This window comes from Mugil cephalus, chromosome 20, assembly GCF_022458985.1.
Source record: "Mugil cephalus isolate CIBA_MC_2020 chromosome 20, CIBA_Mcephalus_1.1, whole genome shotgun sequence".
In the NCBI taxonomy this organism is placed as follows: Eukaryota; Metazoa; Chordata; class Actinopteri; order Mugiliformes; family Mugilidae; genus Mugil; species Mugil cephalus.
Window position 1 is genome coordinate 19,012,160 of NC_061789.1, and position 16,483 is coordinate 19,028,642.

The 16,483-nt window shown below is 42.4% G+C and overlaps 2 protein-coding genes across 2 annotated transcripts; one reads left to right on the forward strand and one right to left on the reverse strand.

The window, feature by feature from the left end:
• Positions 1-4,460: 4,460 nt before the first annotated feature.
• Positions 4,461-6,099, reverse strand: LOC124997773 (migration and invasion enhancer 1-like). The gene is made up of 4 exons (XM_047571753.1): positions 5,970-6,099; positions 5,646-5,743; positions 5,443-5,519; positions 4,461-5,365 (listed from the first exon to the last, which is right to left on the reverse strand). The coding sequence occupies exons 1-4, from the start codon at positions 5,996-5,998 to the stop codon at positions 5,282-5,284; spliced, it is 288 nt and encodes a 95-aa protein (XP_047427709.1). The 5' UTR covers positions 5,999-6,099; the 3' UTR covers positions 4,461-5,281.
• Positions 6,100-7,921: 1,822 nt separating this feature from the next.
• On the forward strand, positions 7,922-15,804 carry LOC124997405 (GTPase IMAP family member 8-like). The gene is made up of 5 exons (XM_047571069.1): positions 7,922-8,045; positions 9,459-10,145; positions 10,507-11,214; positions 11,310-11,963; positions 13,191-15,804. Exons 1-5 carry the CDS (start codon positions 8,021-8,023, stop codon positions 13,901-13,903), a joined length of 2,787 nt encoding a protein of 928 aa, XP_047427025.1. The 5' UTR covers positions 7,922-8,020; the 3' UTR covers positions 13,904-15,804.
• Positions 15,805-16,483: the final 679 nt, after the last annotated feature.

Sequence of the window (16,483 nt, forward strand, 5' to 3'; positions counted from 1 at the left end):
CCCACGATCACGCTGGTTGCTGAGCAACCCGGCGAGGGGGTGGGGTCTGTGACAGACAAACATCCCTATCAGACACGGACACCTTGACACAGGGGTATCCCAGCCCTTATTTGCTTGCTCCTCCCTCTTAGCGTGACCCAAGTCTGAGCCCCAGCAGGGACTTTGAGAAGAACCTGCAGGCTAAAGTTGCCCTCTCTGAGGGGCACCCATGGGCCAAAGAGGGTAGAGAAGGGGGCAACATGCAGTATCAGGAGAGCATCTTCCTACGTCATCGTGTTTACGTACTGGGGATTCCCTCATGATGGGAGTGGGGGGTGGTAGATGCAAGTGATATATGTGAACACATTAAACTTTTGTCATTAGAACCCTTAAGCTTATTTGGCCTGTCTCTAGTATATGTAACGCGGCAGAAAGAGGGCGAGGCATCCTCCGAGGTGGACGCTGGCAGCTGATGTGAGATACTGGCACAGACTGGTGTAAGGGCGAAGCAATGAAGGCTGATACAAACTGTAAAACAACCAAAAAATCAGCATAAAAGATGAAAACATTAAAGCTCATAACATCTGAAAGGCTCATAAAGTGCAACATGTGTGAGTGCATTACGGCAACTGTTTGCTTCTGGCCTCTGGATTCAAATCAAACAGGCAGTCTTAAAGGCATTTGAAAAGAAAAAGGTAGTCACAAAGTGGATCATGACTGGGATCATTGATGAACCTGCATGTCTTTTTGAGGACTTCAATATCAGTTCAGAATTAAGATGTGTCACTGTATTTGTCCAGTAATTTTAGAGCTGAGGTCAACAGCAACTTGTTGCTTATTTTGCTCCATTACTCCGCCTCTTGTCTAAGCAGCACTTCAAAGGCCTTTTTTTTTGTCTCAAAGTCTTACAGAAATAAAGAGCTTACATGCTAAAGAGACCTTTTCACAAAAAAACAATTTGTCTTCTGAGTAGGCATTGCAATCATAAATTTAAACACATCCTACATTCATTTCAATTCAATTCAATTCAGTTGATTTTTATTTATATAGCATCAACTTCAATACAAATTGTGCAGGAACTCAGCAGACTAAAGTCTTAAATTCCACATGTCTGATCAATTCTTTTACTTCCAGAGTAATCCCAATAATCTTCTCCTTCTCATTATTTTCCGTCACTAGCATTTGCTTTGCAGCCCTTTGAACGGTCTCCAATCAGAATCAGAACTGTCTTTATTGCCACATGTGTTTGCACATAAGAGGAATTTGATGCCGTGCATGGTACAATAAGAACAAGAATCCAACAGGTTCTGGAGAGAAGGCAGATTGCAGCCAATCAACCTCTCTGCAGAATGAATAAACATCTACAGTGGTGGAAAAAAGGTTTGGACACCTTCAAATTTTACACAATCTCAAATATTATTGTAAAATATTTGCAGAAACAGCTATTTTGTGTGTTTCAGAAGGTGTGGCTGCATTAGACAGACACAAATGCAAATTACATTTATCTTGTTTATTGTTTAGAAACAAAAACTAACAAAACTGAATTCTTGACAGTTTCAATATCTCAGTCCTCAACATTGTCTCAACAGAGAATGTGTTCAAAACTGAGCCATCAAATCATCAAATTAATATTTAGTTCTCCTGCCATTAGCAGCAGTAGAGCTCTAATCCTGGCTGACATGTTCTCGACGGAACAGTCCATGTGCAGAAGGGAGCATGTGAGTTTGAAGAATGAGTTCAACGTGCCATCACAGACAGTGAGATGACCAACACCAGCAGCACTCATGTATCCCCAAACCATGATATTGCCTCCTCCATGTTTGACAGTAGGTACTGTACATGCTGGAGATAATGCTTGGCCTGGCCTTCTGTGTACCCTCACATTAGCAGGAGGAAGATGAAGCTGGAAACTGGATTCATCTGACCACAGAATCTTCTTCCAGCTCCTGACTGTCCAGTTCTTGAATGCTTGGGCCCAATGATGCCGGGCTAACCTCTGTCTCTCATTGATCAGGGGCTTCCTGACAGCCTTGTAGGACCTTAAGCCATGATCTAAAAGTTGACCACGTACAGTGTGGGTGGAACACTGGACACCAGGGTTTGACCGCTGCTGTTGGAGCTCCTGTGATGTCATTCAGTGGTTTTCATGCACATGTGGATTAGGATGAGGTCATTTCTTGCTGTAGAAACCCTTGGACGTCCAGATCTTGGTTTGTCTTCCAAGCTTCCAAGGTTCGTCTGTGTTTCTGCAGAGGATCCAACTGCTGAAGGACTGCATCTGCACTTTCTGGTGATTTGGAGGCAGCTGAACCCTTCCTGGCTGAGAATCTGTATCTATCATGTGAATTCTGACAACAGTTCCTATGTGAGAAGTTACTTAAGTCACAACAGGGATACGTTCCTTGCTGGTAGATGAACTGAAGGACTCCAGGGCCCCAAAATCACCTCAATGAACACTGGTCCCATTTTATTACATACACACATTATTATTCAATGTATGTGATGTGAGCGTCTGTCCTCCTCATGCCTAAAGATCAAGCTTGAGCCATGACTTTGATGTTAAGGAGTTCATTATTAAAAATGGAACGGAACCCTAATTAACATTGTCATTTAACATTTCCTATGTTTCTTGAAGGCATTAGGTCATTTAGCAGTAATATTGCTAGAAACATAACATAATTTTCTTTTCAGGTGCTGTTATATATTGATATCTTTGGTAACAGGTGTTTTTTTGTCAGATTTATTAAGGTTAAGTTCATCAAAGAATCATTGTTATGTATTTAACACTCAAGAAAGGATTAAGAGTGTGGTCCTGGAATTAAGAAGCTAAAAATTCAACCTTGTGGTTGATTTGGAGATGTTAATATTTTCCACACAGAGACACAGTATATACACTGCACAGTGGAGCAGCGGGCCCCAGTTAAAGACACTGTGGTACAGGACTGTTATCACCAATTGTAGACGCTATCTGCTGCGTCCATGTGTCTTAACATACAGTATAGAGACACTCCCAGTCTTCATATAGACATTTCATCCAAACACACTTCTCAAGAAACAAGTCTTTACGAATCATTTCGAAATATTATGGAAAAATGCCAAGTGCAACGTAGCAATTATCCAAAATTTCAAACTTCACCTTGGTTAAAAAGCACAAATCTTTACGATTAAGCAAGATTGTAATTAGATTGAAGAATATTGTAGTTTTAGTCTACTTAATAATAAACTATAAGAAAAAAATAATCTCTAGTTGGCTAAAACAACAGAGGCTTTGTACTTTATTATATGTGACTTGAATGTTAAATATAAATTGTCACACCAAATCCATATGCCTACAGTATATTAATCCCTATCAATATGAACCACCTACAGCATCACTGGTCAACTAGTCATCTCTAGGCAATGAAGTATACATATACCTGAATCCGGAAAGGTCAGTCTACTTTGGACAGTCTGTGAATATACTCTTAACTTTTTATTGGAGGACTAACTGAGGCAGCACACATGCAGCTCTATCAGCATTACAACAAGCAGGCTGCTGAGAGTTATCATGGACGGCCAGAGGCAGCACCAAAGACCCACCTAGTCACAGTGTGGCACGCACGGCCACACAACATATTCTCTCCTAAAACAACTTACTGCATGGTAGTCTGATAACCATCTTATTGCGTCCATAATCAAATTCAAAACAATAAAATTACAATTTCAACCTTGCAAATCAGATTTTGCATGGTGGTCAGATCCATAAATAGTACACATAACCTTTTGTCTGCTTAATGGTTATGGTTCAGAGCTGCATTAGTATTTGAATAAAACACACACACACAAAGGAAGAGTAACCTTTTATGTGTGTAACTTCAGAAATACAGCGTAGTTTCTCTTAAGTAGATATCAGTGTGCCAGTATGGTTGACAGCTGAGATACCACAGGCAAAAGACCCCAGCTAGCAGCATTCGTTGAGTTATTGCGCCCCTTAGTGTAATACACAAGAAATTACTTGTCTTGTTTTACACCTACAGACTTCATTATGATAAATATCTGCAGAGTAATGCAGATATTTATGCAGGTCAAGTTATGAAAGCCATGATTTTGCACAAATTCTTTACCATCCTGACTTCCTGTTTGTTATTGACAGAACAAATTACTTAACATTTTATGTGACGGGGGAAAAATGTTTTCTTGATATTTGCAGTTCATTTCCTGATATTTGCAGTTCATTTCCTGGAACATCACCATCCATGGAAATGTTGTGAAACCAGTTTATATAACAATTGTTACGCAGGCAGTTGACATAAACAGAAAATCCTGTTCAAGGTGTGCTGTGTTATAATTGGCCGACCTTCCTCAAGGGCTCAAGGCACCAAAGGAGAAGCTCTGCGTTGCATGCGAACACACCCACTCGGGAATTGTTATAGGCGTGGTCATTTAATGATCATTAACTCATTCTTTTGAGTGCGCTCAAAACAAGAGACTGTGACGAAAGCTTAAATAATCACGACCTTTATTTAAACAAAGAAGATTTTTGGAAAAAGTAGTCTGCATCTCATCACGTGAGCCTGACAGACCAGTGGGTGATGGCCTTCAGGGGCACAGCTGATGACTATGTGATCAATTTAAATTACAGTGAAGCGTAACAAACAAAGCAGAACAACCGTTTTAACCCAGGTTTTTGACAGAGCTCAGGGACCGCCCACCACAGCAGCATTAAAACAGCTCACGGTAGTGGTTATTCCAATCTGATATGCATAAAGAAAGAAAACTATTTCAACATTTAATTTTGCATTTGGCCATGGCAAAGGACACCATGGTGCTATTCACAACCCGTAAACCCAGAAAGTTAATTAGTAACCGAGGATGCAGCATAGAGTGGAATAGAGACACCAAGAGTCTTCCTTTACTATTTTAAAGTTATGTGCAACTACTTCCTACTGCTTCCAGTGAACTTGGTTGAGAGCATATGATGCGTAAGACAAGAATACAAATTAAGAGATTAAGAAAATAAAAGTGAGCACCCTCCAACTCATCTGCAGCATCTTCTCACCGTCTCTGCTCCTATAAAAAGGAAACTCCAGAAACGCATTCATCATACTACAGCCTTTTCATTTTAAGCTATGGTAATCATTAATAGTCTGGAGCACCGCAATGGGAACAGAGAGAGGAGCCAGAAGTCTGCTAGGGGTAGTAGTGCTTCCCTGATGGTTAAAGTAATGTTACATCCCAAACTGGTTTAGCAGGGTGTGGATGAACCAGAGGCAGCACTGGTATGTCATGGCGCTGCTGATGTTGAGGCAGGACGGAGACTCGTTCACATGATGACGCATGGCGGCCGGCTTTTGGTGATCTTCTGCGGGGGTTTTCCATCATGGGCTTGCTGAACTGCATCCATGATCTGCACCGAATTAAAACAAACAGCACTGCCAACACCGCTGCGATTTAAATTGTAAGGACAGTTTGTGTGTTACTTACGTCGTCCTCGTATGGGAAACCACCCGTCTCGAGCTTTGAGAAGATCAGCTGCCCGTTGATTTGAATCTCAAAGCTGCCTACAACACACACAAACGCCAACACAAAACAAACTTTTAGGATCCATGCTTTACAGTGTACAACTGAAATCACTTTTACAACGGGTTCAGGGTACGATCCTTATGGATGAAATTACACCCATTTACCTTTTCTTCCCACGAAGCCATGCACGTCCGCATCGGTGAACTCGCCCTTAACCGTCCTGGCGAGCTCCCGAAAGCGGGGTTCGTAGCCTCATGCGCCACTGGATGGAAGAAGAAGAAAAAAAAAACACATATTTTATAGTAAGCAGTGTTTTCGTAAGTGTCGCTCAGGCTGCCAACAGCGCTGCACAGGCTAGGTTGGCTCACTGTTAGTTGTACGTTAGCCATGCTAAAGCGTCTTTGAACTGACATTTATGGGCAGAAATCACACATAACTAGGCAAAAGACAAACAGGGAATGTAAAGAAGTATAACAAAAGATAAATACCAGTATTCCACTTCGATTTTGAGCCCCATTGTTGCTGTTCGTCCTGCGTGCGTGCGTATGCGTGTCACCGGTGCAGAGCTTTGTTTGCCGTACCAGCTAGCTGCTTGTGTAATACTTGTTTTGGTAGGGGGCGGAGTTTACAGCTCCTACACTTCCTACAGCCAGGGACGAAGCCCCGCCCCTCACCTCCACAAGTATTTTATTTATCCGTTGGTATTTACGGCATGTACTATCAATAGTAGACATCTCTCTCTTTTTAAATAAGGGTATGAGTGTCCTGGTGAGTTGAGTCCCTACAGCTCGAGTAGGTCTTGTTCTCAATCTGAGAGCAAATGAAACCAAATCTTTATCTATGGGTGACAATACACTAAAGCAAATACACTTAAGCAAATTAATAGGTTATAAAACACTAAAACGTTATATTAAATATATGGCAGCTGATGGCTCCCTTTCGGAAACCCCCGAACACCACATCCTTTCAAAGTCTGCTCTTCCTTTGATGCAAATGTTAATTTGCATCATCTCCACTGGCAGATGTTTCCACAAATGGCTTTGTCACCACCGCCTGTGTATTTCCGGTTATGTATCAAATTTGTTTGAGATAGGAAGTGAACTTTATTTTATTCACTCAGAAGGGAATAAAAACAACATTCTCTTGAGCAGAAACCTTTTATTAGGCAGCAGAATGGCATCTAACTGCTGTTAGTAAATTAATACTGATGCATTATTTTTATAGGCTAAATAGTGTATGCATGCACACAGACAGGTCATATGTTTACTTACTGCCTTGTGACTGTACACCTCCTCCCATTAGTGATATTGTTTCTGGTATCCAGCCATAACAGCTGAGATTCATTCAGAGCTGACGCACATGGTATGCTAACAATCACCTCAAGCTCAGTATCAGCAAAAGCATTAGTTGTGTCATGCACATGACCAGTCAGTAGTGACGTGACGTGTCACCACCTATTTGGTTTGATTTTAAGTCCAAGAGGGGAGTGTGTCCTTTTAATTAAAATCTATAAGGTGTTCCTCTGATGTCACGGTCAAGAGAATGGAACAGAGGCATGATAATGCACTAGTCAGGGGTAAGAACTGAAGCATGGAACTACACTTACTGTTTCTTCAACACTATTAAAGGTCAACACAGAGTTCTGAAGGTATAGCTTCCTCATTTATACACATTATATATTTTACTGAAATGTCTGTAATAGCAAAAAATGATTGCAGTTCTGCATCAAAAATTTCACCTAAGAGTATGGAAGTTTTGAAAGTGTGTAAGTATGATTGGTAAGATGCACATAAAGTAGTCACCCTGTAGAAAATTAGACCCTAATACTGGACATTCATTACACCAATTACCTTTGGTTCTTCTGCTCATTCTGTTGTTGATTGTTAATTTGATGTTATGTGTACACCGTTGGTTTGAGGTACACTAGTACAATCATATTTTATGAGTTTATTGGTTGTTGGCTGTAAAATCTCAAAGTATATAACTGTTAAATTGATATAGCAGAGTGAAAAGTGCGGTATTTCTATATGAACAATGGTGTGAACAATGGTGTGTCAAAACTGAGTTAACAAATATGTTAAACACACAAGTTTATAAATACATTTAGTTCCATGGCATTAGTGGATCTAAAAAACCCAGTGATGATCATTATTCCACCAAAGCTGCAACATTTTGCATGTTTTCGTTTCCATATTAAGGCCCCAGATTGATAAGCTGCTATGGCCACCTTGATTCGTAAAAAAGTGAACAATGATCAACATGAACTCTCCCCCCTTTTGCTTCTGTTTAGAAAATGATAAATGTTTCTCTTGATAGTGGACTATGAACCTACCTGCTGCTCAGAGGTGTGGCTCTCACTATCCCCTGCATGTGAGTCTGATTACTCATTACAGACGACCTTCAGACTCATTAAGCACAAACTTCTTTTTCTGTCTCTGCTATCTTGGTTGTATTGTTTCAGAGAGGGCTCAGAAACACGGACCTAACATGTGAATACATTTTTCCAATACACTGGTTTATAGATGTTTCCAAGTTTGAAATGGCCACCAGCGAGCTGTCAGCGCGTAAGTTTTAATATCTGATCTGTCCTATTAATCAAAGTCATGATAATGTTATCTTGTATTCTAAAGAAAAGTCCTGATTGTAAAAGTTACCTAGTCATTATTCAGTATCTGTTATATTTGAAACAAGTTTTGTGTAATTAACCCTTGTGTCCTGTTCAAAAAAACTTCCTCTCTTACTGTTTCCTGTTTCCAACCACTTTTTATATTGAAAATACGTCATTATGTGTATTTTCTTTTCGAAATTGGCATTTAAAGGGTTATTATTATTATTTTTTAATGTTTAGTAGTTTTGATTAACAGATTTATGCAAAAAAAAGTTGAAAAAATAACGATCTGATGTATTTTTACAGCAGTCAAACTTAGCGTCTGAAAGCAGCCACTAACAGTAAGAGAGGGTAGTAAATGTTCCCACAGTGTATTATTGACCTATTGAAAATTTTTAAAATCGTATTCAAAATTAAAATTTATCACCAAAACTAATTCAATTTTCTGCTATACAGTGAAAGTTATGGTCAAATTAAGAGGAAAAAGTGACCCTTTGTGGCTCTTTTTGGCGGCAACAGGACACAAGGGACTTTTTTTTTTTTTTTTTAGTTTTTTAGCTAAAGTTAGTTATAATGATTGTATTTGTTAAATACGATGTTTGACGCTGTGCCCGGTAGGTAGAGCGGGTAAGCAGTTAGACCCCCGGAACATGCCCCACGCTGCAGTGTCTTTGAGCAAGACACTGAAACTGAAAGTGCAGTGTTTTGGTTTTTCACATTGTGCTTTTTCATTATTGTTTTATGGGATTCATAAGTTAGTGATTAATCTTTTAATCTATAAAAGGCGAAAATACAGTGAATGACGTGTATAAAATAGTTACATTTAGGACCATGTATTTGAGAACTATCGTAACTATGAATAAGAAGTTTAATTTGAATATGTAAATAAGGAAAATAAACGTTCATCAAAAAATAATAGAAATGCATATATATCAAAATTGATATAAGACCATTATAAAAGGATGCACAGTTGCAGCAACTAATAAGGAAAATAAGCAAAATAAATATTCTAACAATAATAATAATCTAACAGTAATTTAATTTACATACTCGAAAAGGAATGGGTGGAAGTGAAAAACTAAACATACTTAATCCCACCCCTTCCTTAAATCATTAATTAATGATAGTTATATAATTGCTTCCTTTTTTCCTATGTAAATACAAACATGTACTGTACATATAGACATACATGCACATGTTAACACACATACATAACTACATAAAGATACATGAAAATATAGTCAGTCTCACAGATCAACAGACACATTTAAATGTATATTTGTAATATGAATGAGGAATGGGAAACTATGCAGAGTGGTTTGTATTATATTTTTCACTTCTCACCTTTGTGTCGGTTTTATATTGCTAGGGGACAGCTGGTGCACTTCACAGTTAAGGATTGTACTTCTTGGCGGCAGAAACTCTGGAAAGAATTCCGTGGGGAACTTAATCCTGGGCAAAGAGGAGTTTGCCACCAAAGAGATTACGTCCTGCTCTCTCAGGCTTGCCCTGGTGGCGGGACGGTGGCTCACAGTGGTGGACACTCCCGGCTGGTGGTGTGACTTCAGCGCTCAGGACACGTCTGAAGTGGTGAAGAGGGAGATCATAACAAGCGTCTCCCTGTGCTCGCCGGGCCCGCACGTGTTTCTGATCACGGTCAAGGCCAGCTCGGCCTTCTCAGAGAAGCGCCGGAGGGCCGTGGAGGAGCACGTGGCCCTGCTGGGTGAGAAGGTGTGGAGTCACTGCATTCTCGTCTTCACCTCCGCCGACAGGCTTCAGCACGCGGAAGCGGGGGAGTGCGTGGCGAGAGGGGGAAAGGGCCTCCAGTGGCTCAGTAAGAAGTGCGGCGGGAGGTGTCACAGTGTTATCTCGAGCGACGACGCTGAAGTCACACAGCTGCTTGTGAAGATCCAGGAACTTGTCACAGAAAATGGAAACAACGTGTTCGAGATGCCAGAAAACATTTTACAGAAGGCTGCAGAGGAGAAGAGAGGGCTGGAGCTGAGGGCTCAGCAGAGGTTCATGAGAATGAAACAACATAGATCTCTCATGCAAGGTGAGTCAGTGCCAAGTGTTCTGCTTAGTTGGCCTATGCCTATGCTGAATGCTAGATTTGATTTGCAAATAATGCACAGTGCTTTATCAACACTCTCACCGCAGATCAGCATGTCCTCTTTATGTGGCAAACCACATGTGATAAACCGGCTTGTTTGTGTGTTTGTGTACATACTGTGTATGTCTGTAAATTGGAATCATAGAAAATAATCATTATAGATATAGCGTTAACATAGTGTGGCTCAGTTCATTTTTAATACACCGAAGACACGTTGAAAAGATTCGGATCAGTTGCAAGCATAAAACGTACGGCGCGACGCTGACATCTTGGGTAAACACGTTTCCCATTTTCACCCTGTCAGAGAAGTCGAGGACAGTTACTGACATCCGGATGGTGCTGCTTGGAGCAAAGGGCTCCGGGAAGACCTGTGCCCTGAACACAATACTGGGCCGAGACAACATCGCGGAGTGTCCCAGGAGAACAGCTCGGTGTGTGGTCGGAAGAGGACGGGTGTTTGGGAGGCACGTGACCGTGGTGGACACGCCGGGCTGGTGGATGAACTACTTCTGCAACGAGAGCCCCATCTTCGATCAGAGGGAGCTGGTGCTGAGTTTGTCCCTCTGTCCTCCGGGGCCTCACGTCTTCCTGCTGTTGGTCCGCGTGGACAGAGCGTTCCCTGAGACCTACAGGAGGGCAGCGCAGGAGCACCTGGAGCTGATCAGTGAACGCATCTGGAGCCGCGTCATCCTGCTGTTCAGTTTCGGGGACTGTCTGGGCGGCACCACGCCCGAGCAGTACATCGAGAGCGAGGGGGCGCCGCTGCAGTGGCTCGTTGAAAGATGCGGCAACAGGTATCACGTTCTGAACAGCAGAGCTAAAGGGGATGGGTTTCAGGTCAGAGAGCTGATTGGGAAGATCGAGGAGATGATGACCGGCCGCAACTTGCATTATGAAATAGAGAGGACGGTCCTGGAACGGCTGGAGCAGGGTGTGACAAACGAAAAGGAGAGGGCCACCAAGAGGCTGAAAAAGAAGGAGGAACAAAGGCAGATGGCCAGGTCTCAGCTCGGTGAGTTATACGATCTAATTAACCAGCTCAACAGACAATATTTTTGAGTAACGTATAAGATTTCTGACACGTGTATAAAAACTTCTTCCTGACAGAGAAGGTTAACCCTCTGACTGAACTCAGACTGGTACTTGTTGGTGGCAGGAAAACGGGAAAAAGCTCCTGTGGAAACACCATCCTCGGCAGGGAGAGCTTTGATACGGACACCCAAACCACTTCCTGTTCTGAACAGCAAGGCAACACCTGTGGCAGGGCAGTGGCGGTGCGAGACACGCCGGGTGGCTACTCCGTGTCTTCTGACCTTGTCGCGGATCCGTGCGCGATCCTCGTGGTCGTCAACGTAAGCTGTTCGTTCGGAGGTGCGCAGAGGGCAGCTTTGGAGGAACAGCTGGAGGCCGGTGGAGGCCGGCTGTGGGGCAGGGCGCTGGTCCTGTTCACCCACGGCGACTGGCTGGGGGACACGAGCATCGAGCAGCGGATCGAGAGCGAAGGAGAACCGCTGCGGAGGCTTGTTGAGAAGTGTGGGAACAGGTATCACGTTTTAGACAACAAGCACCGCGGGGATGGCGCTCAGGTCAGGGACCTCATCGAACTGACTGAGGAGATGCTGGTCGGAGGAAGGCTGGCCGCGCTCCACAGAGGTCACAACATGTGGAAAAGCGTTTCGCAGCGAACAGATGCAATGGCACCATGTCATAAGGAGTTAAACGCGCTCATTAGGACTGGACATCAGCCCGTGTCCCGTGATTGTAAGTCAACCCAATGTTCATGATTTGATCACTTCAAGTTCATCCTATTGATTCTGCATTCTGGTGGTAATCATGTGAAAATTTCAAAGTAGCCCAGGGGTCAGGACCCTGTGGGCTAGAGTTGCAAACCAATTAACAGGATAGAAAGGATTTGTTTTTGCAGTTTACCCTTTTGCTTTGTTTTGCTTGTAAATTCCTCAGTAATCTAATAAGCGTCTTCACGCTTTCCACACTGACAAGCAACAAGTTAGACACAAATACTAAAATCAGTCAGGAGGGAACCAAAAAATTACGTTTCCAATTTCATTTGCTAAATTTCCTAAACTCAGATATTTTCACAAGAGTAGACTGGATTTCTTAATTAGTGATGATCAGTTTTGAAGAAACAGCTATGATAAAATACTCAGTTAAAAATAAATAAATGATTCAGGTCAGCAGGCGGTACAGTGGATCAGTGGTTAGCGCTGTTGCCTCCCGGTGAGAAGGCCCGGGTTTGAGTAAGACTCGGGCCTCCCTGGGTGGAATTTGCATGTTCTCCCTGTGTCTGTGTCGTTTTTCTCCGGGTACTCCGGCTTCCTCCCGCCTCCAAAGACATGCTCGTTAGGCTGATTGGTGAGTCTAAATTGACCCTAGGTGTGAGTGACAGCTGGGATAGGATCCAGTATAGTATAGTCTCCTACCAGTGTAGTAGGAGATGAGATGAGATTGAGGTTAGTACCATAGCATCGTACAAAGATATAAGATTATATTTAGTTACCCCCGTCATGAATCACATTTGTTCCACTTTGTTCCACTTAATATTTTCCCTCTAGTAATTCATAACCCCTGCAGTGGCTCCGTGTTCTCCCAGAGGGAGCCCAGCCCACAATCTGACATATTTCTTTACAGTAAAACTATAACTGATGTCATTTTATAAAGAATGCCATTACAACCAGATTTAAAACTACATTTAATAAATACAACTGAAACACACACTTTTTAGCATTTAATCTATCACATAAAATAGGAACCAGACATTTAAATAATATACTGTACAGCATACAAAGCACTACTATGCTATGCCATTATGTAAAACAGTAACGCGGCAAAAGATTAAATGAATGATGTAGTAGCCGCCTCTGTGAAAAGGAGATAAACAGATGTACACCTTAAGTTGTGTGGCGGTAGTTGTTAAAGGATAGGCTAGAGTTTTATAGCTCACACCGAGTGTTGTTATTTCCTTTACAGTGTCTGACGCAACACCACATCCATCACTGAGCTGCTCGGCAGGTTCAGATGCTGCTCAGATTGTGGCGGTACCAGCAGGAGGAGCCAGAGGACAGGCTGGATTCACCATCGTAGACAAAGAACTCTTCATGTCATACGTAGCCTCCGTTCTCTCAGGTAAACACGGGCCAAGATGGCAGACGATAAACGTGCCCGTCCAGTTCCCTGCTCCTCACGACCACCTGGCCCTGAACGACCGTGTGCATCCATTCCCCCCCGGACATCAAGCAGTGCTTGTGGTTTCGCCTGAGACACAGCACAGGGCCCTGGCAGAGCAAGACGTCATCAGCGTGCGTTCCCTCTGCCATCCTGCTCTCAGAGAACAGACTCTCAGGATGCTCTCCGAGTCTGGAGGCCTGCAGGCGCTGATCGACCAGTGGGGCAACAGCGACCTGGAGGAGCTGGAGGCGTTCATTGACTCGTACTTTGAGACGGTGTGGGAACAGACGATGGGGTCGTTTCAGCTCACTGAAACCGACTGCCACGCAGCAGACCAGGACTCCCTCTCTGTAAGGGAAGTCAATCAGGAGGAGGTGCTCTCATCCATTGATAAGAAGCTTTCGAAGTTGGAGCTCCTTGAGGAGATCAAGAGCGATCTGGCAGAGCTGAGGCAGAGTCTGGAGCACAGCTGGAGGGCCATACAAGATCTCAAAGACAAAAGCAAACACTCGTAGCGCCTGTTAATGTAAAGGAGCCAGTTGTCAGGAGGAAGGAACGAACTGTCATCTGTAAACTTTCATCAAAAGAAGAAAGGTTGACAGGTTTGTTATGATATCTCTCCACAAGAGGGAGCTGTTGTATAGGAGACAGTTGTGTGTGATACATTTGTGCTGATCCACCCTATTTTCTTTTTAAAAAAAATCAAAGGAAAATATCAAATGAGTTGGATTTTACTTGGAGTAAGGAAACTGATTTTGAAATTAAAAGTATGCGTGTTGCCACCTTACACATAATGTTTTAGTTGACACTTTCTTGTCAAGTTCTGAGGCGGACATTTACCATTGATATTTTGCTGGTCTAGTTCACATGTACAAAAACAGACACACTTTCAATTATAAATAAAATCGTGATGATAGATGTGCAATTGCTGAGCATCTCATCTCCAAACAGCCTCCTATCTCATGTGAAGATTTTTTCTTGACTCTTGGCTTCAGCGCAAGCAAAAGGTTTGGAGCAAACATATAAACCGGCATACATACTCATACACACAAAGAAACATAAAGAATATGGTCCAAGCACTGAAACAGTATTATAGTCTAATACCCACATCCTTAGAGGGAATCTGTGCTGAAAGGAATGTTTCTGGATTTAAATAAATAAATGTAACAAGTTTTTTTTCATGAGCATTTAAACTCTGAAAGCTGAAATCAACCATTTCCATTTACACAGAAGAGTCCACGTGTCTACTTCCCCCAGTTTGTAGCCAAACCCTGAGAATCTGACAGTGGTTAGAAACAGGAAGTTGAATCAGCTTAACTGTTTCTTTGAAGAGAGAAGAAAACAGAGAATCTGAGCAGCCTCCATTAAAAGTCATCTTCCACATTTTATCAAGGGCCTCCAAGTGAGTCACGCACAGACACACACAACAGGACTTCACAAGGACTCAACAGTCACTCAACTGTACAGCAACACCAGGATGTGGGTGGCAATTCTTTTCAGACAAAGATAAATTTGCTTGATGTAGACAACTTCTCCAAATGCAAATGTGAAAGAGGCTGAAATCTGAAATCTGAAGGCATCAAAGGACTGATGCTCTCGCTCCTCCCGAGCGGCATCACTGTGCTCACAGTCCTTTTTCATAAAAGCTGCATCAAGCCGGTGGCTCCACATGGTGGTGAGAGATAAGTGCTTGAAAAATGTAAACGTCAGTGACCAGAACTCATTTACAGGTGCCATCGGTGAACTGAACACAATCTGTCTGAGACTTCATACTTCTGACTCATTAGAGTTGAGGCTTGGGCTGATTTGTTTAGCTCCTCTCTGTGGGCAGAGAGGTACATGTAAGCCTATTTTACCCAGTACAGTAATAAAACGACAAAAAAATAGGAATGGGAAAAGTACTGTATTGATATATGTATTGTCACAATTAAGACACTGGCAAGTCAACTATATGATAAGACTTCAGCCACCAGTGAGTCTGTGAGACTACTACTATTTATGAACAGCTGTGGATTTAGCTCAACGCTACTTTGCTCTCAGTCACAATGATTGATGATTTTTTTTTGCCTCGTTCACAATCTTAACTTAGCATGCTAAAATTAGCACAATAATTTGACTTAAGAGAAGAAGGCAGCTTTGAAAGTAAAAAGACTTCATGCATTTTTATAATGCAAGTTATAATCGTGATTTTTTTTTTTTACCTGGATATGATCTTCTTACTACACACTGGAGTACACAAGGTCATTCCTCAGAAATTTCTTATGAAGTGTGGCATTTTCAGACATATTTTTATTTCTTGTGTCATTTTATAGCGTTAAAGAAAATGATGAATTTGTCTAAGACGAAGGACAGGGTTCCTATTCATTGAGATTATATGACATGAAATGAAATGCCAACACCATTAAAAGGCATACTGGAAGCACGGAGCTTGACTGTGTGTGTGTCGTGTGTTTCTATGTCGTTGGATGACGCCTTCCTAAATTAGGCCATTATTACAGGGGCTTGGCTGAGAGACATGACAGACAACAGGCCGGGCCTCAAACAATATGGGCTCGACGTGCGCCATGGTTCAACCTCCGCAAACAAGAATATACATACAAATAGTTCGTGCCTCTGAAGTAATGTACAGTCTGCTGGGTGTCTTGCGTTTGTGAAGGCAGCGTCAGCTTTTGGTCGGGCTGTTGCTGAGACAGTCTTGTGCTGTCTGAACACGGCGGTACTCGCTCCTTATCAGCCACAGTGTGATTCTACTCTGACAGGCGACCTCACTTCAGCTCAACGACTCTAAAATGTTGTCAAAACTATCAAGAAAGAAATCTCCACTGTGGTGATGTGAGTAAACGGTGGGGACATTTTGAGGAACTGGAAGCATAATCGCAAAGGAGTGATTTGTCTGAAAATCACTGTCTATTTATCTCAGTCAGTCTTCATTTTGGCATTTTTTTCTCGTTGCATTCTACCTCTTTGAATATCATTGTTTCTTCAATCCTCTCCCCTTGCTGCTCATCATCTATCTCCCTCTGTTGTCAGCGTGTCATTCCTCCACTGTATTCTCCGGCTGCTAGTTTTTTTTTTCTTTTTTTTTTCTCTCTCGG